Source organism: Rhinichthys klamathensis, unplaced genomic scaffold, assembly GCF_029890125.1.
Source record: "Rhinichthys klamathensis goyatoka isolate OS25496 unplaced genomic scaffold, OSU_Roscu_1.1 h1tg000520l_1, whole genome shotgun sequence".
NCBI lineage: Eukaryota > Metazoa > Chordata > Actinopteri > Cypriniformes > Leuciscidae > Rhinichthys > Rhinichthys klamathensis.
In genome coordinates, this window is record NW_026606999.1 from 14,686 (window position 1) to 40,287 (window position 25,602).

Below are 25,602 nucleotides of genomic sequence, written 5' to 3' on the forward strand. Positions count from 1 at the left end.
TCCGTCGTATCTGAGTTGGTCGCTGTAGCTTCACTCTGCTGCGGTTTCCTGTGAAGGAAGGGTTCAGGGTTTATGCAGGAGAGAACCATGGCGGCCACTGAGATAGCGCGACAAGCGGTAAGAGCTCTGTTTTATTACTACGATGTGTTTTCGGTTTACATAACTACACTGACGAATTTCTACTAGTTATTTTGGAAGGTGTGACATATAGTATAACCAAATAGCTTTCGGTATTCATTTATTCGTGAACGTGATAGACATTATCAACAAACCAATCAATTAACTTACACAGTAGCGTATTTAAAACAGCAAGTGTTGTTTGTGTAAACGATTAAAATATATAAGCACGTTTTTTGTGTGTGGATATTTTAAATTAACGTTATAACGTTACTTCTATCTCCACGCAGCTGTTTTGGGGGAAATGGCTTGATGTTAAGGGCCAACAATAACGGACGAACATCACGGTTTGAAGTGACTACGACTGATGAATTATCATAAACAACGATTTAAAAAAAAAATCGTCGCATTCTCGAGTGTCATTGTGTTGTAAAATCCATATAATTCGAGCGCGTCTATTACCGTTATGATTAATTGCATTAGCATCCTTATGCTCGCTGGGCGTTGTCTATTATGAAGTATTTCGTACATTCATGTCAGAAACTGACATACAAAACAATTAAATTTTATTTTGTAGCAGCTTATGTACCTTTCATTCAGACGTCTCTAATGAGAGTAAGGTATAGTCACATGAGGCAGCAGGCTCGAGACCGAGCTCAAAAGCTGTTAGTTGTAATAAATGACGTTCAGATCAGTCTTTCTTTACTATTCAAACCAGGGGTTTGAACCAGTATTTTCTGGTTACAGAGCAGCCAGTGGGGTGTTGCAGTCATGATGACCCCCCTTTGGACTCCTTACAGTTGTCTGGTTTTGGAATGTTGCACATGTGGGTCAGATTGTGACTGTTTTCTCAGTCAATAAGATGCTCTCACAGTCTGGCTGCTCTAGTTTCCTGTTTTGTATTTAATGAAATGTGCATTTTGTTGCTAATGATTCCACAGTAATCCTCATAACAGAACTGATCATCTGCTTTGATTGGTTCTCACTAAAAAGGATGTGCTTTTTATTGCCTTTCATTGCAGTTTAACTTAATGAAATGCTTCCATTTGGATAATGGATCTTTATTACATTAGACCTGTGCTGACTGAATGCTCACCCTTCGTTTTGTTATTTTAACAGAAATCAAATGATTTGGCACGTTCATTCTGCTCATCGCACAGGTCACACATGCAAACACCCACACACTAAAGGATATGCTGTAAAATGTGGGCAGACAGCCTTTCCTGCCAGAGTTTCTGCAGGCCAGGTGGCAGACCTGTCTGAACAATGGAAGAGGAAATGCTGAAGAGTGAAGACTAATATGGCCGAGATGTGACATTTGTGTTACGTTATTTACAACCGCTTTGTTTCACAGATATCTGTATTACTTGATAACGGCAACATTTGTCTGCGACTGCAAATGGTTTACGTGTGTGTTTGCCTGAATGTGGTTTCAACAGTTGAGATCAGACAGGAAAGAGGAAGTGCACAGAGCTGAACCTTTGAGAGCTATACTATAGTATTACACTTTGTCAAAGGTCTTACCTAGGTTCTGTGTTTGAAATGAGGTGCATGTTGTGTACCTTTACATACTAAATAAATTGACAATGTTTCGTTTAGGGCTGGGCAACGATTAATCGGGATTAATCGCATCCAAAATAAAAGTTTGTGTTTACATAATATATGTGTGTGTAGTGTGTATAATTATTTTGTCTATATAAAAATACACACACATGCATGTATACATTTAAGAAAAATGTGTTATTAATATATCAAATATTTATATTTATATATACTATTAATTATGTATAAATATATATAAAGTATATACATGCAAATATTTCTTAAATATATACATGCATGTGTGTGTATTTATATATGTACAAAATAATTATACACACTACACATATATATTATGTAAACACAAACTTTTATTTTGGATGCGATTAATCACGATTAATCGTTGCCCAGCCCTAGTTTCGTTTTTGCATTCTCATGAATCTAAGTGCTTACAAAGTCTTTCCATTGCTGACAGTGAGGAACCCTGCAAAGGATCTGCATTGTTGAAAGTGGTCTTGCTTGTTTCATTTATGGTTTGCTTTTATTTGATCTTGTATTAGGGAGAGGGTGCACGTGCCGTCCCACTCTCTGGTCATGTTGGCTTCGACAGCATGCCGGACCAGCTGGTCAACAAGTCCGTCAACCATGGCTTCTGCTTCAATATCCTCTGTGTGGGTGAGTGTGTTATGTCGGAGCTCCTTTTTTCCTTGGGGCGAAACTAACCATTTGCTTCAGTGTATGTCACACCCCTTTGTGAACGCATACTGATTCTGTCCTGTGACCCACTTACTAAATACTGGTGCACTGATGGAGAGCAGTTGCAGGAACTCGAGATTTGATTTGATTCATATCCTGATTTCATGTGCTGATTGGAGGTTAGAAATCTTAACTAACCATCCCTCTAAAACAGTTAACAAAACAGGGGAAATAATCTTTAAATTATGGATTTATGCATGTTATTTGTTATGGAGGTATATTTTACTGACAGAGTCAGTAGCAAACCGTGAAGAAGGCATATGATTGTGTCCCCTCAGTAAGAGGCCATATGCCAATTAACCAAGTAAAGTTCTAGCTAAATCCTTGTGCTTCTGCTACTATGAAGTCTGACTTCATGCCTTTTGAAATATTTGTACAGAGGCATTATTTCAGATTATTTGTTAGCATGCCCTAAAGTTCAGGGCTTTTATCCCATTTCTGCTAAAGCTCTAAGGATGTGACCACAGAACTCACTAGACAGTTCTCACTCCATACCTTTTAATAGCCACTGCTCATCAGCATTCGATCTGATTGGGAAATCGCTGCTTTATTTTTTAGCCATCAGGCAAGGCTTTTTGCCCATGTCTGTAGTGAAAGCTTTACAGGGTCCTGTGGGAATGGGATCTGCGGGCTGAGTTTATGAAGAAATGGCAAATGTGAGCCATCCATATAATTAACATTCTGGTGGTGTTGTATGATGTCCAGTTCTACTCTGCTTGTGGTTGTCAGAAGAGCAAGAATAGCCAGGATTGCTGCATGGCTTTTAGACATTTACACAAGTGTATGCATCAGCTAAATAGTGCACTTCTGTATTAAAGGGGTCCTATAATGGCATTTTTGTACAAGCTAATATGATTCTTTAGGGTCTAAATTAAAAGTTTGTAATATACTTTAATTAAAAATTCTCATTAGTATTGTAAGAAAACACTTATTTTACCTGGTCAAAAACAGCTCTGTTTTCAGCACGCCGTTTCAGTCCATATGACTTTAAATGATAATGAGCTTTGCTCACCCCGCCCCTCTGTTCAATGCGTACACCAGAGCTCTGGCGTAGCTACACCATTTGTAACTCAATAACACAATAACCATAACGCGTTGTTCCGTATAAACGTGGGATTATGAATTATATTGAGAACGTCATACATAGAAAACATGCCGTAATGTACCCTGAGTGTAAACCTTAGACGCATTCATTGTGAAGCGTGCAGCTAGCGATTTGCAAAGATTAATATATTAATATAAAGTTTAATAAAACGTTACACTCACTTCCGTTCTTCTGGAGATTTAGCAGGAATACGAATATCTGGTACCGATCCTTTTTTCATGAGCAGCTTCTTAGCAAATCCAGCTTTATACCCTCCTTTATAAAGCAGTCTGGTGTGTGAAATGATTCACGCAAACATGAGAGCATTGACGTTGCTCGTGGGGAATATTCCCTTCGAAAACAAACTCAGCCACTGCGTCTTCAGCGGTTCGGATTTAGGAACATTAAAATGACTGCTGTGTTCGTTATTACACCCAAGAACAGAACACCACAATCGCTTAGACGCCATTCTGCTCATAGACAGTGCTCCAGCATATCAACAATGACCGTGCCGGTCCGCGCCGCGCAGACTATGATTGACAGCTCCCTCATGAGCGAGGGCGGGTCTGTGTTGAAACACTCCTGTCAATCAACATTCGTGGGAGGGGCGTGCGAGCTTGTGACGTCACAGGCTCGAACGGCTCGATTTGAGGCAGGGGAAAACATATAAGGAGATTAAAACAAAACCACTGGATGGATTTTTATCATTATATGATGGTTGTGTACAGACACTGCCAACACACATTTCAGTACAATCAACTTGTAAAAGTGCATGTACCATTATATGACCCCTTTAAAGCTGATGTGTGTAATTTTGATGTTAAAAATTCATTATCCCCCTATTCCAGTTTAATATGCAGAGACAACAACTATTACATAGCAAGCAATGTTTAATTATTTGAGGAATATGTGTATGGGGTTATTTTATCTTAGATAATGAAGCTTATGGTGGTAGCTTATTGTTGTGCGTTTGTTACAGGGGAGACGGGTTTGGGAAAGTCCACCCTCATGGACACCCTGTTCAACACCAAATTTGAGGGTGAACCTACACAGCACAATCAGCCTGGAGTGCAGCTCAAGTCCAACACTTATGAGCTGCAGGAGAGCAACGTTCGTCTCAAGCTCACTATGGTCAACACTGTAGGCTTTGGAGATCAGATCAACAAAGAGGATAGGTGAGATGCTTGTGACCAAATATGTTTAAGTGAAACGATTCTTTAGTTGTTTTAACCAGAGACAAAATCAGGTCAATGGGCTTGTTTACACCAGGTCACTTCATGCATTTTTACTGATCGGATAGCTTTCTGTTTTGTTAAAACTGTTCCATGTTTTGCCACATAAATGTGTATCTGCAAAATGTAAATCCGATCTGCAATTCCCATGCTATGTGCAAATTTAACAAAGTTCACCTCAACGAAAGCAACAAAGACCGCAATAGGAAAGTGGTATCAGGTTTACGTTTGGTTTTAGGTTTACGCGGTTTTGAGAACACCATGTAAACATAAAACCATGTCTGCATTTGTGATCGTAGAAACGACATAGAAGCGCTACTCTATACCAGAGTTTCCGCTAGAAAAAAATGGTGCCGTTAAACGAAACCTCTGATGATATGCCAGTCAAATATCGCCTCTTAATTAGTCAAGTTGAGGAAAACTGGAGGCAGGCTATGTAACTTAAAAAATGACATAATCAGGCCGTATAGAATGCAACATGTTATTATTAGCCTAACTTTCAAATAGACGGAAAAAAAACATGAACGTCTGATTGGCGTCAATCAACACCAATTGTTTTTTACTATGGTTTCACACACATTCACTTTTTGAAACATTGAGGCACGGATGTACCTAATACAAATAAATAAAACATCTCCAGTTAACTATCAGATCATTCATTTAGTTCACTATTAAATAAGAGATCTAGCGCTAAAATCAGTTGTTTTTGAAATCAAGCTGAGCGCTCGTGTCCGCTGCTATCAGTTGCATGGACGACGCGCTGCGCGAGTTGCGCGTTTCAGTCTATCGCCGTTGCAGAGACTCTACACTCTATTATTTATTAATCCAGGCAAATTTGTTGATGAAACATTGATTAAAATGAAGATACAATTTCTACAAAACAAAACTAAATAAGTGGTCAAAATCTGACCCGTTCTATATGTTTTCCGATATATTCCGGTCATTTTATAATCCTATTTTACTCATCTCATGCGGTTCCCTTTTCATATAATCAACATAGATGAAATAAAAAAAAAAAAACATTATATTATTTATAAATATGAAACGTATGTTTACGTTTTTTTAATAATAAGCGTCACACAGCTCCGCCTTGCTCACATGCTCTGGTGTGTAGCCTAATGCATGTGTGCGTGCATGTGGTGGAGGGGTGCGATTTTCGAATAATAATCAACCCAGCGATCTTCGAAAATTATTTTTGCTTGAAAATTTCGTTTTGTATAAATTGTATCTTAATTTTAATCAATGTTTCATCAACAAATTTGCCTGGATTAATAAATAAGAAGCAAATATAGTGGACAATATAGCAGGACACGGACACGGAGGCGCCGGCGCGTGCACACTATGAAGTGTGCATTTCTCTCTATAGGCGCGTTCACTACTGCGAAGATGGCGAGTCTGCATCGTCAACTTTATCAATTTATCAACAATTCAAATGTTTCATGCATAATCATTACTTTCGCCGGTTATTTGTGGCAAGCTTTATTTCAGGTGTTGCGTGATATCTCTGCGCCCAAGTAGCAGTGCTTCGCCTGTGCTTCCAAACATGCATTTGCCCACCTATCTAAATGTAGGGGAGACCGTGAATAACCCCAATTATTTTTTTAAATGGTGGAGTGTTCCATAAAGGCTAGCCTGCCTGGGCCTGGCCATATTTGAAACGTCTCACTCAATCGTTCGTTGTTTAGGTCTATATTACAGCCGTTCTAGGCGTGCGCTTTATTTGAAATGCAGCATGCGATGTTGTTTAATAACTTTCAAACGGTAGAGCCTGTTCCTTTATAACATAGCCAAAGGTCGGTGTATTTTTGCTTTATACGTTTTAGGCTTATTCTCAAATTCATATTGTGTTGGGGGGGGCGGGATTATTACACAATTTTAATCGGACAATTTGACCGGAGAGATTTAATTTTGTCGGACATTTCATTTTTTCCCCGGCCAATGTCCGGTAATTACCGGACAACGGAAACCCTGCTCTATACTGCTCAAAACTCACGTTTAAATAGTCAGTAGCAAATTATTAAAATATGAAAACATACACAGGCTGTGTCTGTGAGTTAGAACCGCCAGAATACACTTGCAAAGATGGAATTGCCCCACTTTTTAGAATCAGCCTCTGTGCACAGCCAGCCTTGTACTCTCCCAGGTTCTGGAAACAGTCCTCCGAAAAATGCGCAGCACACAGTAGAATATTTTGGTTGTACTGTTCTGGAACAGTGTTGTAAATGAAGCTTAACCACTTTTTTAATTGTGTCCTCTTTTGGAAGGCCAAACAAAGTAGTTTGGGTTTCGCAACGAAAAACACAGCGTCTCCGCGACATGGCGGCAACAATAATACAGCGAGAATAAAAGTTGCGCCGCCTTTCTTTGCGTATACATTTGGGCAGTGTTCTGAAACTCTGCCCCCACATACTGACGTAGATTTGGGCGTGTTTGAATGAAGCGTTTTAGGAAAGCGTGGCTCCCATTTATGAGACGAGCTCCAGTTCACGCGCCGGCGCCTCCGTGTCGAGATTATCTATCGTCTGCTATATTTACTTCTTATTTATTAAATCCAGGCAATTGGTTGATGAAACATTGATTATAATTAATATACAATTAATACAAAACGAAATTCACTTTAAAGAAAGGTTTTGTGCTTTTTGTTTGATGTCTCAGTGAACGTTTTGCTCTGTGATTAAATGTCACGTCTTTTAGTTGCGCTTTCAGACCGGTCACATCCGTAACATTGTTTTTTCCTCATAAATGCGAACACGAAACATAAAATAAAATGAATATTTTATGTTCTGTGGAGACTACTGTTACTCATAATTTGTATTCTGAATACGTAACGCCGGTACATGTATTCCGTTACTCCCCAACACTGATATTAGTATAATCTTATCTGCAAGATATTTTAATTACCGTTTTGGCGGTTATAGAGTTCTAATGACGGTGTTCAACTATAACTGTCGGTCTCACGGTTATATAATAACCGTCACACCCCTAGGTAAAATGTGAAATCCATTTATTCTTACTATGTTGAAATTTGTTGTTGATATTATCAGTTGAAATTTTGGACCCTTTTTCATAAAATACAACAATATGATGAACAAAATGAACAAACTTTTGGCCAAAATTAGTTTCATAATTAGATAAACCTTAGATGATATATCAGCTTTATTTGTCATTATTCAAAGAACATTAGCTATATTCCATCTAAATTTGTGAGTTTAACTTATGGGCAAAATTGGAATATCGCATAAAACATTTGCGAATAAACCACTGTTTACATCTAGCGAGATGAAGAGATCAAAATTGTCACTTCCTGATAAACTGGTGCCAAATCACTAAGAAAAATAGTATTTGCCATTTATTTTTTATTTTTTTCTTGTGTGTGTGTAGTCTGAGCCAGTGTTGTTTGTTTTGTGTTTTGACTGGAAAAATCCTTTAAAATAAAGTATACAAAAAAGAAAAGAAAAATATTAGTTGCTGCAGTAGGAGAAGCCTCTGTGGGTCTTTTTCGTATATAATATATTAAATTCTCATATAAAAAGCCACAATATATTATCAACTTTGACAACAGTGTTTAATAAAAAATTATATATAATATATATATATATATATAAATTTTTTATTATTATTTTTTTTTTTTTTATTATTTCCTGAAAAGTAGGAATTTACAATAGTAGTATTTCTGACCAAAGCAGGGTAGGGTTGTGGCGTGGCGTGGCGGGGTTTTGGCGGGGGGGCCCAAAAATGTATTTTGCCTATGTCACAATATGAGGTAAATCCGGCCCCTGGGTTTCCAACTATTTATAGATGCCTCAACCAGTTCCTATCCCCCCCAAAGCACACAACTTTTTATTTTACAGTTCTGTAATAAGCCTGAAGCTTTTACTACATTATTACATACATACTACACTCATCTTTAAATGTTAATGTTAGCTTTTGTGTTTTTGTTCTGGCTGTAAGTTCCTTTTAAATATTTCCACATCTTTCATTGTTCAACTTGCAGTTACAAGTCTATTGTGGAGTTCATCGATGCTCAGTTTGAAGCGTACCTTCAAGAGGAACTGAAGATTAAACGCACTCTACACAGTTATCATGATACACGGATCCACGCCTGTCTGTATTTCATCGCTCCCACTGGACACTCGCTAAAGTCCCTTGACCTGGTTACTATGAAGAAGCTAGACAGTAAGGTTGGTGATGCATTTTATTTTTAACAAATGTTTGATCACACTCGGTACTGACCAATATGATTCTATGGTCAATTTTATAAAAATCTTAGCTGGTACAGTATTTTAATTATTTTAATTTAGTAGTAGTTCACTTTAAAATGAAAATTACCCCATGATTTACTCACCCTCAAGCCATCCTAGGTGTATATGACTTTCTGAATATGAATTTTAAAGTGAACTACTCCTTTAATGCTGTGGACTATTAAAAAATACATTACTACATGACTATCTCATTTATAAAATATTCTAGAAAGAAATCAATATTATATATTTTGACTAATAGTAATAATAATGTTTACAAAATTAAGTAAAAAAAACTTAAATTTCAAACTTAAAAATACATTAAATGAAACTAATGTCTGCTATATATGTGGCTTAGCATTATTTACTGTTTCACTGTACAGACCAGTTTGGTTTAAGATGTGGGTAATTAAGCATTCAGCTGATGGCTATGCCATGTTTAATGTCATTGGAGCTGTGTAGATGGATTCAGTGAAGGTCAGCTGTGTTATACTGCATTCTCTTTCATCTCTCTCTGTGCTGCACAGACTCCCTGAACAAGATCTGCCCTCTTAGATCTGAAGCTGAAACTAACAGTAGCCTCACATGCTTGAGAAGAGATTCTTGTGTACTCACACTGTCTCTAAACCTTTATTTGAAGTGTCTCTGTGAACCTCACAATTCACCAGTAGTAAATTACAGGAAACAGACAAAGCGTTAAGCTAGTGGCCAGGCTACTGAGAATAGTACTAAGATGGTGGTGTGGGTGGCAGGAGTGTAAAAATTGAGTGAGTGGGATCAGAGCACTCTATGCGTGTGTGTGTGTGAGGCCCCGTCCACACTACTGCGTTTTCGTTTAAAAACGGAGACCTTTTGCTACGTTTGCACCTCCCGTCCACACTAAAACGGCAAAAACGGAGACCCAAAACGGAGAAGTTTAGAAACGCTGCCGATCCGTTTTTAGTTTTGAATCTCCGGAGGGCGTTTTAGTGTAGACGGGTCAAAACGGAGAACTTTAGAAACGATGACGTAGTAGAGGCTCACGCTCGGCTCTATGATTGGGTGTCATCAGTCATGGCGTATATCTTTGCTAGCAGCTGTTGTACAAGTAAATTCTGCATTTTACAACGCTATAACTGCCTACATGCGCCGGAGTCAAGCTATTATTCGAGCGATCTGTGACAATTCCCGTGTGCAGCGGCGGCGTTGACCGTACATGGAGCGTCGGTTTGGGGTTAACCCAGAGCATGGTGGGATAATTTTATCAATGAAGTTGTTTATACCGGCACGCGCATGCCCAGTGTTGGTGAATGGTCACGTGATCCGCGTTTTCAGTCGTTTTAATGTGGATGGAGATCAATTCTAATACGCAGCTAAAACGCTGGTGTGGACGGAGATCGTGTTCGTTTTAATTATCCGTTTCTAAACTAAAACGCAGTAGTGTGGATGGGGCCTGAGACACACAGTCACGAGTGAAGAGGGGTGTCTGATCAATGCATCGATCAAATGACAAACGATACGATCTATCGATGCAATTTGTAAAAACCTACACCCATATATATTTTTTCAAGAGTGATTATTTTACAAATAATCAAAAGACAAAAACTGTGTGAGAAGTTTTCTGTGCACACACATCCGTAGCGCGCACAGAGAGCGAGTTCTCTTTCACTTCTTTAGTGCTTGAACGAACAAATACAGACAAAATTATTAATCGAATTGTAATCGTATCGTAGAACTTTGAGGTTTTGGCAAATATCGTTTTGCTGGCTGTGAGAATCGATATCAGATCGTATCGTGATGAACCATCCGATTTACACCCCTAGTTTGAAGGCATATTGAGATGTAGTTAATTTTAATTGCATTAGCTTCTCCTTTATTAAAAATGTTAAAAGAGGATAATCTATTTGTGTCATTTCAAGTGTCTGCACTGCAGCAGCAACTGCATATAGAGAATAAAGTAAATTCAGCCTTTTTCGGTAATGTCTGCTATTTATTCAGTTTGCTCAGGCATAAAAGACATGAGAGAGTCTCAGTGTCTATATCTGGACTCAGCCAGATGTTCTGCTTTTGACTGAGGTTGCTTTGAGTTGCTTACATCCAGATTTAGTAATAATAACTTACTGCCTGAGTAATTGAAAGTTGGCTTTCTGAAGGGAAAATATTTACTCATCATAGCCGTGTGAGGTTTTATATGTCAGCATGCTCAGAAATCATCTGTCCATTGCTGTGTCTGGTTGATGTCATCATCTTAATTAGTATTAATATAAATTGATTTAATTTCGGATTACTGTCTATTTCCAAATGCTTATATACAGGTGAATATCATCCCTATCATTGCCAAATCAGATGCCATCTCAAAGAGTGAACTGGCAAAGTTCAAAATCAAGATTACGAGTGAGTTGGTTAGCAATGGTGTCCAGATCTACCAGTTTCCCACCGACGATGAGACTGTGGCAGAGATCAACTCAACCATGAATGTAAGGAGCTTGATGCTGAACATCATTCATATTTGTATTCATTCCTGTTGTTACATGCACGAAACAAGATGTGCTTTTAAAGTGTTGTGTAATAAGTTATAAATATTACTTATTCTAAAAAACAGACCCATAACTCCTAAGTATTAAACTTTGGTGTGTAACTCATTCCACATTGTGTGTGTTTCGGATATGAGTGATACCTAAAATCATGCTGATCGATGAGAAAAGGTTTGCTGCTATGTTTCTGTCTAAAATCTAGTTACTATGTGCTATGTAAGAGAACAAAATATACTTATCTACAGCATGTTGGTATTATGTAATTAGATAAACAAGATTAAGAATGATGTGTTCCTCTTCCACTTGAAATTCTATTACATAGAGTCAGTCACAAATGTACTTTGTCCTGTTTTGCTTGGAGACAACACAGCCATATTTGATACTTCAGCACTCACCCAGTTTGCATTTCACATCACAGTTCAGTAGTTTAAGTGAGAAAGAGTTCATATGGTGTCCAGCTTTCTTGCCTGTGTTTGCTCACAGGAAAAGACACCACAAAAGGAGAGGCATTCTTCATCAATGTACTCTCCCAACAACATAGAGCATAGTAACATGACATCCAATTAATGAATGTCACTTTCACCATACAGCCTGTGCCTGCGAGGTTACTGTGGTAACTTCCAGTACTGGTTAACCATTGGAAATACAGATAGCTGACATCAGGACAAATCCCACTCGGTTATAGTGGGATGTGCCCTCATATCTTTCTCAATGGTTGTAAAGGCTGTTCTCGTCTTGTAAATATCATCTTAACAAGGTGATTTCTTTGCGAGGTCTTCACTACTGTGAGGCGTAGTGCTTCAGTAGAGTGCCTCATTGTGTTCATAGTATCTTAGACCAAGACTGATTGACAGACGAGTGCATTAAGTTACATTACTGTTCAAAAATTTGGGTTTGATAAGATTGTTTTAAGTTTTTTTGAAAGAAGACTCTAATTCTCATCAAGGCTCAATTTATTTGATCAAAAATACAGTAAAAACTTTAATATTGTGAAATTATTACAGATTAAAATAACTTTTTTCCTGATGTCACAGCTGAATTTTCAGCATCAATTCTCCGGTCTTCAGTGTCACATGATCCTTCAGAAATCATTCTAATATGCTGATTTGGTGCTTAAGAATAATTTCTTGTAAATGTTGAGTAAAACAGTTGTGCTGCTGTGATTCTATTTGTCAAAGAATCCTGAAAAGAACAACATTTGTTTGAAATAGACGTTTTTGTAACATTACAAATGTCTTTACTGTCACTTTTGATCAATTGAACTAATCCTTGCTGAATAAAAGTATTCATTTCTTAAAAAAAAATATATATATTGTCCCCAAACTTTTGAAAGGTAGGAATGTGTAGGATTGTAAATGTTTATATAAGCTTACATGCACTAATATAGATTTAAATGTGTCATCTTGTCTGTTACTGTAAAAATTTGAAATAGACTGCAGTATTTCTGCTAAATTATTTGTTTGTGGGATTTTTTTTTTTTTTGCTCTGCAGGGTCATTTGCCTTTTGCAGTAGTGGGAAGCACTGAGGAAGTGAAGATTGGGAACAAGATGGTGCGAGCACGCCAGTACCCCTGGGGAACCGTCCAGGGTAAGTTCTGGTCACGTCTTCCAGAGGAAATGATACTGAGCTCTTCCCTCTGTTTGGCCATGGCCTCTTTGTTCAGGACATCCAAACCCATCCCGTCCCTCCCTTTCTGCAGCGTTGTGTCTGGACACTCTTTCTCTTTATTTCTTGCATTTTTTTCATAGAAGGGCAGAATACTAATGTATTAGGGCTGTCAAAACGAGAAAACTGAGCTGTAATTTCCATGTGACTAACCACTGTGGAGCCACATACAAATGACATCAGTACAGTGCTGATTGGTCGATGGTACTAAAATAACACTCACAATCCCAAAACCCTTCATTGATGACTATCCTGAGCAGTGATGTGAAAGGCATGGAAGAAATGTCCATTTCAGCTTTTCAAGAGTCCTTTGCAAAATAGTGCACTGATTAGACATCTGCTACACACTACAATTTACAATTTTCTACTCACCAAGTCTGCATTTATTTGATAAAAAATACAGGAAAAATGGTAATATTGTGAAATATTACAATTTAAAACAAGAGTTTTCTATTTTAATATATTTGAAAATATAATTTATTCCTGTGTCAAAGCTAAATTTTTTGCACCATCACTCCAGTTTTGCAGGGTCACATGATCCTTCAGAAATCATTCTAATATGATTTGATGATCAAGAAACATTTCTTATCAATGTTGATGAATGTTACAACACAAGTACATATACAAATTACAATGCTCTTTTGCCTTTTAATGAAAAAATTTGGATCTACAGTACAATAATGTTCATTAGTCATGTTCAATAAGCTGTGCAAGTCCAGTTCACATCATTCACAATTTGTCCTGTCAGTTTTTATTAATGCGTGTTGTATGCATGCAGTGATTTGATGCGTAACATTAGAGCAGCAGTGCTGTGATTGTCCTCAGGCTGTCTGTGACATCACTCTGAATCTTTCTCTCTCTCTCTCTCTCTCTCTCTCTCTCTCTCTCTCTCTCTCTCTCGGCACATGAGGCTGCAGGGCAGCACACGTGGTCTTACTTAATTTAGCTTGCTGCAAGGCTGAACTCACTGAGGAAAAATATGGAGATATATATATACATATATGTGATGTGTGTGTTTTCATGCACCGCTGCTGCATGTCATTAGTTTTCTCAAGATTTTTGGGCACACAGTTTACTTGAGTTGATTAAAGGAAAAATTACTTGTATTAAAACCATGCAGAAAGGGATGCATTTCTATGAAAAAGTAGTGAGCTGGTAAAAAATAATTGAATCCTTTAGACTTAAAGAAGGGCCCAAGCCATTACTAGAGACTAATTATCAAAGATACTTGGGGATGAGCTCTTTTAACCAGCCAGTAAGCATTCACCTAGCAACCACTCTGAACACCTTAGCAACCGCATAACAATAGCCTGGCAACCACCCAGAACATTCTTGTCGCATAGTTTTGCACAGAAAAGCAGCACTCAATGATTTTTTCAGCAAATGTAAAAAAATAAATGTGTTAATACAGGTACAATAACAGCTGCGGGGAATGTTGTTGTCAATAATACTTGACACTAGTATTGCTGGTCAAAGTTATACAAACTGACTGTTAGTAGGTTGTTCTTCTGAAAGGCTTCCTTGTTTCAGTGGTATAAAATGAAAGAATGTCATCAAGTCACATTCATGTATTTTTGGAAATTTTACCTTATTTTAAGTTCTGTAACTGGTCACCATTTCTTTGAAGCATTATTTTTTATCACCTTTGTTGTTGTTTTTTACAGTCTTGCAGTGACAAGATTTTTTGTTAAATAAAAATATTCAGTGAAGTGTCAAGGTCATAAATCTCCTGAATACACCTATAAGAATGCTTATAGTAGTTTTACATGTACCACTGTAATGTCATGTCATTACCCATCTGCAGCTTTTCCATAAACTACCCAGATCTTTAACTTTTAGACTAACTCCACCCTTAAAGGGAATGTAGTAATTAATGTGTCCTGGAGGAAGTTATTTCCTTCTCTTTTCATGTCCCAATAAGACTTTGGTTTAGTGCTCATTTTCCATTGAATATCATGTGTTTTCCAGTGGAGAATGAGAATCACTGTGATTTTGTGAAGCTGCGAGAGATGCTGATCAGGGTCAACATGGAGGACCTGCGAGAGCAGACTCACACTCGCCACTATGAGCTATACCGCCGCTGCAAGCTGGAGGAGATGGGATTCAAAGACACCGATCCCGACAGCAAACCCTTCAGGTGAAGAGGGTCACGATCACACCAACAATTAGGGATGCAGCGATTACCGGATTTCACAATTAACCGCGCTTTAAAACGTCACGGTTAATTAATCGTAAAGACTATGCTACACCGCGGACGGCACGGAACGGAACTTTTGCACCTAACACAAAACGAAAACAACGTTACACCAGCGGTGCACCAGCTTAAAGTGTCGTGCTCGTCAACCACTGAGGGACTAAGCAGCGACGCTCTATTTCCACCGAAAAAACGCCTTAAGGGCCTGTTCACAGATCGCGTCTTTTGCGCGCTCAAGTTCATTTCAAATGTAGGCGCACGGTGTCCGCGCTCATAATGGAAGCGACGCGCTCGTTTTTTCCAAGCGCGTCCGCGCTGCATCGAGATAAAAACATCTCAACTTTTCGTAATGCCGCAAGCGCACCGTGGGTCAAGTGACAAGAATCAACAGAGCAACGACAGACGCCTGCGGAGCGCAACCGCCCTAGCGCTTTGGAAAAAGGAGAACGCGGCGTGCAACTTTCAGCTTCCAGTGCAACGTAAAAAAAAACAACAACAAAAAAACAGCGGAATGTTTTGGTTACGCAAGTCTGTGGAAAACAGAATGTGACGTGCTCTCAAGAGTTTCAGTGAACATTTAACTTAATATCCTATTGCTTTCTCCTGTCTGTGTTGAGTAAATGTCAGGCTTTGTAGTTGTAATATGCCCGGTGTAAAACACTAACATAAGATCAGGGCCGTGTAGACTTCTAGGACTACCAATTAACTGCATTTCAGTTATTAATAACACTGCATGAGAGATGTTCTCAGTTTCTTTCTATAATTTGTACTCAAACTTCAAACAAACAAACCAAAATAATGAGATTATAATAGATGATTTCCTAAAGGCACATGTAAAATTTGGATTAATAATTAAAAAAGAGTATTAAAATAAGTACAATAATATTGGTGGATAACATTTGGACTATATTTGTTTTATTTTAAAAGAAATACATAGGCCTAATATTTAGCTTGCATTTAATTCAATAGAGCCAAATACTTTGTTTATTCTTATTTTCATTGGGATTTATTATCCCTTTATAGTATTATTTATGTTTTTATGTCAAATACCAACAAGATATTGTTTTCATGTTATCAAGTTTTCTACCTCAGGTTGAAAATAAATTTAGAACAAACTAAAAACTTAATAATTTTGTGATCTATTTCAATCAAAGAGTCCTGCAGCCTTTGACTTAATTTGTTATTTTTAAAAGAAAAATGCTGGATGTTTACAAAGCACTTCTCTTTAATTCCAAAGGAAGAGATTGATTATTGTTTGCCATTTTATAATTTTGTACTGTGTTGTGGCAGCAATAAATAACACATTAAAATCTAGTGTTGAGTGTTCATGTGATATTATACATTAGTAGTGTTGTGAAATTAATTGATGCATAATAATCGTGATAATCGTTAAACCGTGATTATTTCTCAGACAATAATCGTACTTAGAAAATCTGTAATCGTTGCATCCCTACCAACAATATGGAGAAAGTTCTCCGTCACAACTTATCGCATAAAGATTTATAGTCTGCATTTACAGGCGTAAAATATCTTTTGCATCTGGTTTGTTGTCTTCAGCCTCCAGGAAACATACGAGGCCAAGAGGAATGAGTTCATGGGGGAGCTGCAGAAGAAAGAGGAAGAGATGAGGCAGATGTTTGTCCAGAGAGTCAAAGAGAAGGAAGCAGAGCTGAAAGAGGCAGAAAAAGAGGTTCGTTTGTTTGCATGTGTAGTCTGTAATTTTGTAGAAATTTTGTTATAAAGGTCTCAAAAGTGTTACCGAAAGCTGACGATACATGGTATGTAGCTGTATATCTGGGATGATTTATAATATAGAATACAACTAAACGGTATTTAAAAAAAATTAAGTGTTTAGTCCTATAAATTGGACTATTTACAGTAGAGCCCGACCGATATGGATTTTTGGGGGCCGAGACCGATAAAATAAAGCCAGATACCGATATATCGGCCGATATTATTTATGTGTATATTATAATACAGTAGCAATATTATGTGTGTATTATAGTACCAGTCAAAAGTTTGGACATACTTTCCTATTGGTGTACAAACTTTTGATGGGTACTGTATATAGAATACACAGTATAAACAGAATAAATATATACACGTTTTGCAATGATCACTCAAATGTGGTGATCAAACACTTGTGTGACAAAGATGTGTACAGGGTGAATGATAGAATGAGAATGATACATTTGAGCTGTAACCAAACTAGTTTGCATTGCATGTTATATTATATTATAAATACTGTTGCATAATCTTCACTAACGACTTTGTCTTTTAATTTAGTCACATTATATAAAACATAACTTGTATCAATAAATATATCAAAAGTGTTACTGACCAAACCTTATTATCTTCTATTTTTACTCTTAATTCCTCTAATCTCTACCAGTGGAGGAAGAACTCAGATCTTTTTACTAAAGTAAAATTAATAATATCATAATGAAAACGTTTTTAATTACATATGTACAGTACTATTTTTAAATTAGTAAGCAAAATGTAGTACTAAACGTGAAACACAGTGTTATAATTATATAAATTATTGCTTGTGTAACGTAGCGTTATAGGCAGAATGAGCTTTAACACGGTCTACACCGGACGCGGCCGTTATTGCTCGCGTCGCAACAGCTGATTACAAAAAGCGCCCGTTACAAAGCAGAATGGGGCATCAGTTTACTGTCGGAGATTTGTCGCTCGCGCAACGCATTTTAATCAATGTTTCATCAACCAATTGCCTGGATTTAATAAATAAGAAGTAAATATAGCAGACAATATAATCCGGACTTCTCAGCTGCGCGCTTTCCCTAGTCATCACAAGCTCACACAATACGTGACAGAGGCTGGTAGCAGAGAAATCAATTCTGTGAATTACACTGCGCAAATCAAAAGTAATAGGCTACTACCAACCGGATGAAGAAGGGTTGGCTCTCAACAGAACATAAAATATTCATTTTGTTTTATTTTTCTTGTTCGCATTTATGAGGAAAAAACAATGTTACGGACTTGACAAGCTCTGAAAGCGGCACTAAAGTGCTTTAAACCTGCAGAGACCTCGCTCAAACAGAAAGCACAAAGCCTTTCATTAAAGTGAATTTCGTTTTGTATTAATTGCATCTTAATTTTAATCAATGTTTCATCAACCGATTGCCTGGATTTAATAAATAAGAAGTAAATATAGCAGACAATAGATAATCTCGACACGGAGGCGCCCGCGTGAACTGCAACTCGTCTCATAAATGAACCGAAACTCAGCGTACAGACCTGAGAAATATATATATTGAAATGTCTATTTTTAAACAGAACAATTCAAAACGAAAGACAGACTGCTCTGCTGTAATCCGTATGAAATGTGCATTTCTCTCTGGCGTGTTCACTGAAGATCGCGAGTCAGCGTCGTCAACTTTGCAGCGACACTGACTGAAAACACTTGTTTATTAATAAACAATTAAAATGTCTCCTTGCTATATTTGATGTATTCACAATCATTACTTTTGCCAGTTCTTTGTGACAGCTTTAATGTGCTTTATTGGCATCGCCACCCTTACATGAATCACCGCACCCGCATTTTAAAAAAAATATTAATTTATCGGCCATTACAACTGCCGATACCGATAGTTAGGAAAATGCCTAATATCGGCCCGCCGATATATCGGTCGGGCTCTAATTTACAGTAGATGTAAAGCTTTGTTTGTTCAGTAACCGCTCACATACTGACTCTTTGGTGTTCACATCACAGCTTCATGAAAAGTTTGACCGTCTCAAGAAGCTTCACCAGGATGAGAAGAAGAAACTAGAGGACAAGAAGAAGTCTCTCGATGATGAGCTGAACGGCTTCAAGCAGAAGAAGACGGCCGCTGAGCTGCTGCAGTCACAGGCCCAGCAGGCAGGGAGCTCCGCCACACTCAAGAAGGATAAAGAGAGGAAAAAGTAAGTATTGATGGTTCCTAACCCTCACAACCTTCCCTCCCCGAGACCCCAGACGATCACGATGCAGGAGATCATGTGTGCATTTCACTGACCGCCCGGTAAGATTGCAGGGAATGTTACATTTAGACTATTACCATAACTATGGAATTCAAATGGATGGTGTTGACAGTATGTCTGAAAAAATTAAGGTCTCGTTTGAACATATACACACTACTGTTCAAAAGTTTAAGGCCAGTAAGATTTTTTTCTTTGAAAGAAATAAATACTTTTAGCAAGGATGCATTTAATTGATCAAAAATGACAGTAAAGACATTTTTAACGTTACAATAGATTTCTATTTGAAATAAGTGCTGTTCTTTTGATCAAATTGTATGATCTTTTGTTCAGACTGGAGTAATCATGCTTTGCCTTCACAGGAATAAATTACATTTTAAAATATATTAAAATAAAGTTATATTAATTTGTAATAATATTTCATAATATTACTGTTTTACTGTATTTTTGATTAAATTAAAGGTTCCGTTCTTCATGTTTTTTTTTAAGCTTTGATTGTGTTTACAGTGTGCAATATAACATGTGTTCATGTTTCGCGTGTAAAAAAACACAGTATTTTTCACACAATTTACTTATCTGTATACCGCTGTTTTCACTGTCCAAAAAACGGCCCGATGACTTCCTTGTCCTATGAAGTCCCTCCTTCAGAAATACGTAGCGAGTTCTGATTGTGCCAGTGGTTCCTGTGTTGTGATTCGACAGCAGCTTATCGCACGTTGCCCAGAAAGGTCACGCCTCTTACCATAAATTGGAGATGCATGCGCAGCTGAAGTGCTGCTTCTCCGTGGGAGCGCAACAAGACCACGCCCCCTTTTTTTGTGTATTCCTGTGGGCGGAGATTAGTCAAACTTTTCTAGTTACGTCATTAAAAAAGGAAGTAGAGGGATGTAGTCCAAACCGGCCGTTCGCTGTAGGCTTTGAAAGGGGACTTCTGTTAAATAAAATATCTCGCTAGGCATTGAACTTTGAGCTTTTATAATTTTACAGGTATTATTTATGCTCTAACAGCAACATTACACACTAACTAAAGTTTGAAAAAATTTAATCGTGAAGAACGGGACCTTTAAAGCAGCCTTTGTGAGCATAAGAGACTTTTAAAAATGTACTGACCCCAAACTTTTGAACTGTAGTGAAGCTACTCGTATTTTTGTGCAATTACATCCAATACATTTGTAGTATTCTTCAGCTGTATTTGCATAATGGAAACTAGAGCATACTTTTAATTGTGACCTCTTAACATCACACAGTCTGATGTGTGGGATAAGTCTTGTATTAATAGAACATGTTAGACAATTCTATATAGTTATAATTATATTTTCGATATAAATATATGTAATTACGACTATAATTTTCATGGTTTGTAAAATGATTAAGTTATGAACATTTATTAAAAGTATATATATATATTATTCACCTTTAATCAAAGGGTCATTCACATTCATTCTGAAAAGCGTACTAGTAATTAGAGCTCAAATAAATTGCTTCAATAATGCTGGTAATCAACCATGGTTGTGTATTCAAGCTGATTTCCTGCATTGACCTGAATACTATATGGGAAGAAGACACTTGCAGTGACAAGGTTTACCTTTTTGTTTTTGTTTTTTAGTTTTTTCTCCTTTATTTTTAACTGTTTTTCCCCCTTAAGCTTCTTGTATGTGCCCATGAGGCAGCAGACCACTGCTTTAAAAACATTTGCTACATTTCATAGCAATGTGATACTAAGGAAGCAGTTTTGCAATACATAAAAGTGCAAGAAAGTAAAGTGAAATAGACATCAGACATGTGATGGCCAAGTATGGTAACCCATCCAAGTTAGTGCACACACATTAGGAGCAGTGAGTAGTGAACATACACACACACCTGGAGCAGTGGGCAGCCATTTTGCTGTGCCGCCCAGGGAGCGATTGGGGGCTAGGTGCCTTGCTCAATTTCCTGCCGGTATTGAGAATCGAACCTGCGACCTTTGTCCAAATCCAAAACTTGAGATTGAACAGTTTCTTACCACTTTCTTTTCCATTATCCAGTGGGTGATATTTATTCCTACATTTATAAGATAGCCAGAGAAAATGTAACAGTTTTCCTCGGTGCTCATCCGGGGCAGGGCATGTACAATATTCATTTTGATGTTGCTTGTAAGGTGTCTTGTCTAGTTTGTACACGTGTCATGTACGTCTCATCCATGCTGTTTTCCAGTTAACTCCTCACCTGCTCCCAGTCCTGCATGAGTCACCTTATGCTGGTAAGGCTTTCATGGTATCTCTTAAGACACAAACCCTCGCTCGCACGAGGGGACTAAATTACAAAAACATGTAATGATGATGGTCAGTTACACTGATCCTGTAATTGCGGTGTTAAAGCACTGCAGTAGTAATTACATTTCCTATTCATGCTTAAAAGTCTTAAACACTGGCAATGTGAAGAATGTCTATGGTAGCAGCAGGGGATATTATGTCACCAGCGTCAGGCGAGAGTTTATTGCTCTCGCTATGTGATGTGCAGCCATCTGCCTTCTGAATCCATAACAATCTGCTGTTGTTTTCACTCCACACACAAACTCACACAAAAGAGCCTTTGATGGCTCGGCTCCTACAGCTGGGTCACACTAGTCCTACACTTGGCCTAAAGCTTGAGCTATCCCTTGCCACATACCTATTAGTAATAGTTAAGTAACACGTTAATGTTGGGATATCCTATTTATGTAAATAACACCGCAGAAGAGGTAATGTAATTAGTTTTATCCAGCACAAAGAGAGAACAATTCTAAGCCTTACCACATACACCCCCTGCAACTGCTTTCAAGTGTTTTAACAGATGCACGACTAACATTTTGGATCTTTTTTTTATTTTTATGTGTGAATACAACAGTGTGTAACCTGTAGGGAACAATAACCTTCCTTCTCTCTCATTTCCAGTTCAGGATTCCTGTAGAAAGTGCTCCCCCTGCCCGCTGTGAATGAGCTCTCCCCCCTCAGTGTTCCTGAGCCATGCTGTTCCCGTTCCCTCCCCCCTCTCTCCCGCCCCACATCCCCCAGTTTCACGCATAACATAGCTGAGGAGGGATATTAACTGTGAATGGAATCCTTCTTTTTTTTTTTTTTTTACTTTTTTTTTTAATTCCATTTGTTCTTCTTTGTTTTACTTGCTGTGTTATGATGTCATAATGATATTGCTTTGTTTTGCATGATTAGTGTATGAATCAACTTTAACATGAGTGGCTACTGTTGCAGTAGTGAGCACACAGGTTAAAATGAGACAAATTGGATTTTACTGTTTGTACCATTAGGAAGATAAATGAGCTGCTTTCAGTTCAGTCATTGAGCTTTAAAGCATTTTTGCAGTTTTCTAATAGAATTTAGGAACATGAGTAGTAATGAAGTGGTGTTTTGTCTCATTTTAGCTCATGCATGTTATGCAGATGCTGTCTGGTCATCTGCAGTCAAATCTCAATGTTGTTGTTTTTTGTTGTTTTTTATAAACCTGTCATTCCTATGCTTGTATTAGTTTAGAAAAACTTCATATTGGCACATTTCATCCAAATGTAAGCACCTTTTTATAGTTCTTTATTTTTGTGATATTTTATTTTTCACAAAATTAAAATAAAAATAAAAATTCACTTACTAATTAAATATTAATTGCAAGGGGACCAATAAAGCTTCTTTCATAAAGCTTAAAACTGTGGAAAATCATTGTGTATGGTTATCAAACAGTTAATTTTGCATTATACATGCAAGTGTTACTAACTGTTTATGTACCAGTGTTTGATTTGCTTAATATTACCCCTTTTCCACCAAAGCATTTTGAGAGCCGGTTCGCGAACCAGTTCTTTTGTGTTTTTCGACAGCCAAAGAACCGGTCCTCGGCTAGGAAAATTGGTTCCAAAGCGGCACCAACTCTTTGCTGGACTAGAACCGTTCTTTTACCACGTCATGCTTACGTCGGGGGCTGGTTATTGTGACCAACAACAAGATGGTAATGGGAAAGCTAAGACGTATGGCGACGTACACAGTGACGTAACAACGTCGTTCGCTGGGCTCTTTAGTCAGTGGAAAAACAAACAGGTTCTGAGAAGGTTCGGAAGTTGACCAACTTTGAACCAGACCAAGTTCCGAACCAGTTCTTTTTTTGGTGGAAACGAGGTATCAGTAATGGAAGATCCTGATTCCTCAATTTATAGACCTTAGTCAGGGTGGTGATCTGATTGTTCAGCTGACATAACGTTTTTCTAAAAAAAAAACCTTCAGTAGACAATTCTATAAAAGTTCTGGGACCTATAGGGACCTAGTGATCTAGGACATTTATACAGTGTGTGCCATTGTAAAGATTGTGCGTTTATCCCTCACAGCCTCGTTTTCATCTGCATTGAATTCAATAGGCAGTTTAGAGAATTGCTGGACTTTAAAGCAATTTACTATACCTTTATGCTTAACTGAGCACATATAATAATAATAATAAGAAGAAGACCCGCTTAGTCCTACATCTGAATGTACTCCACAAAGTTTGTGGCCTGTATTCTCAAATGAAGAGCTGCCTGACCACTGCCACAAGTCAATGTTAACTGAACTTTATTAAAAGATCCTTTTGACCAAAAAGTAGGGAAGTTTAGTCATTTTAATCCATTTATATCTGTCTCACTGCAGAAAATGATGGTTTTATTTTCAGTCTCTTAAGCAAGTTGTAAATTATGTTTTCAAAGCTACAATTAAAGATACCAGACTGTTCAGCAAAATCAAAGTGAATCAAACAATGTTTTGTTATGGATGGTATTTGGATGCTGGTCTTTCAACAGGTGGTGTTGATGTGATTGGTATTTAGCACTTTATTAACTCTCTTGCTCCCTCCAGTCTCCCTGCTCACTGTTATGTGTGTATTTACTTTCCTTTGCAGTAATCCCTGGCTCTGCACTGAGTAGTATGGCTTTGATAAGGGACCAGGCCCAGACTCTTTGGTTAACCGGTACCCCGAGGCAGTGTGGACCCGGCCCTCTGTGTTTCTTATAGATCACCTCTTGTGTTTTCATTGTGTGCTCTTTCTGCAGCTTTTGCTAACATTATATTTATTGTGTTACCAAAACACTTACCTTTGCTGAAGGCTGTGCTTATTTGCGGTGTATGTTTTGTGTTACTAATATGCTTAAGATTTTTGCCTCTTCAGAGATGTGGGGAGGGAAAATGCAATCATTATAATCACTGTCCCAGTTAAGCTGTTTTATTCTTTAAAAAGTTTTAGATTGGGTTACTCTTGACAACAAATGTATCACTTTAAGAATGCAAGCTGAAAGCAATGTTGCATTGAACAAATCCATGCATGTTTAAAAGCAACTTGTGAAGATGCACAATGCATTTGAAGCAGGGCAGAAGGACGGTGTTCCTCTCCGCCCACATTCCGAATGCTTCATGCTTTTGGCTGGCAAAAGAAAAATCCAATTGACTGATGTAAACTTGTCTTCCCACTGGCACTGATGCCCAGTTCAATGCCCTCCTGATACTTTCTCTAATCTGCGTTTGTCTCCTCTCTTCCTCTAGCTTCTTTTAACTCTGTCTTGGCCACCCGTTGGAAGAGGGGATTGCAGCTTCCACGAGAACTAAGCGTCCACTCTTCTTCCTGTCTTTTTCACTCCGTCAGCCTTGTTTGAATGTTTTATTTAATATATAATTTTTTTTTTTTTTTTTACTTTCATGCTGTGTGCCCTGTTGAACATGGCCTTATGTGGGCTTAACATGGTATTTTTTCAACAATTATTAGCGCTGTTTTCTAATTAGGGCATGCCAAGCAGTCCCTCATTAGTATTTTTACAGACATCATTTGCTGGTGACACCAGAGCCAAAGCTCTGATAGAAAGGCTGTTAACTAAAGCAATGCTTTTTTGAGTTTTAGTTTAGCATTTCACATCTATGATATTGCCTTGTTCAATTAAACTGTTTAGTTTCTTTTATGGATATGTGTTCGTGAATAAACCTGCATGTACTCATCAACCTTAACACAGTGCTAACTGTGAGGAGCGAATGGATTCTAACTTATTTGCAAACACTATGCTTAATTTAGGGTGTGAACTATAAGTTTAGTAAGAATATCTTTAATTTTGACACGCTGGCTGTGAATATTGAGAAAATCCAAAGAAAATGGGCCCAAAAGTTCCTGGTGGTTAAGGCAGCAAATGTGTTAAGTGAGAGAGATTTAACTGTAATTTAATGAGAATCTTTATCTGGAAGCATGAGCAAAATCGGAGAGGTTTGTATTGTATGTTTTGTAATCCCCTTTACATTTTACAGAACACATTTC

General features: G+C 37.8%; 1 protein-coding gene and 1 long non-coding RNA gene across 4 annotated transcripts; both read left to right on the forward strand.

The window, feature by feature from the left end:
- On the forward strand, nucleotides 1–25,295 carry septin6 (septin 6). 3 transcript variants are annotated; one of them, XM_056238349.1, is made up of 11 exons: nucleotides 1–117; nucleotides 2,217–2,331; nucleotides 4,476–4,671; nucleotides 8,723–8,909; nucleotides 11,264–11,425; nucleotides 12,974–13,070; nucleotides 15,117–15,285; nucleotides 16,900–17,032; nucleotides 19,079–19,269; nucleotides 21,517–21,562; nucleotides 22,236–22,598. In XM_056238349.1, exons 1-10 carry the CDS (start codon nucleotides 73–75, stop codon nucleotides 21,518–21,520), a joined length of 1,299 nt encoding a protein of 432 aa, XP_056094324.1. In that variant the 5' UTR covers nucleotides 1–72; the 3' UTR covers nucleotides 21,521–21,562; nucleotides 22,236–22,598. The 3 variants fall into 3 exon arrangements, with proteins under 3 accessions (XP_056094324.1, XP_056094323.1, XP_056094322.1); XM_056238348.1 differs by lacking the exons at nucleotides 21,517–21,562; nucleotides 22,236–22,598 and adding an exon at nucleotides 24,846–25,295; XM_056238347.1 differs by lacking the exon at nucleotides 21,517–21,562.
- LOC130072996 (uncharacterized) lies at nucleotides 19,748–20,719 on the forward strand. The gene is made up of 2 exons (XR_008804198.1): nucleotides 19,748–19,785; nucleotides 20,393–20,719. It is a non-coding gene; the product is annotated as an uncharacterized LOC130072996 (long non-coding RNA).
- Nucleotides 25,296–25,602: the final 307 nt, after the last annotated feature.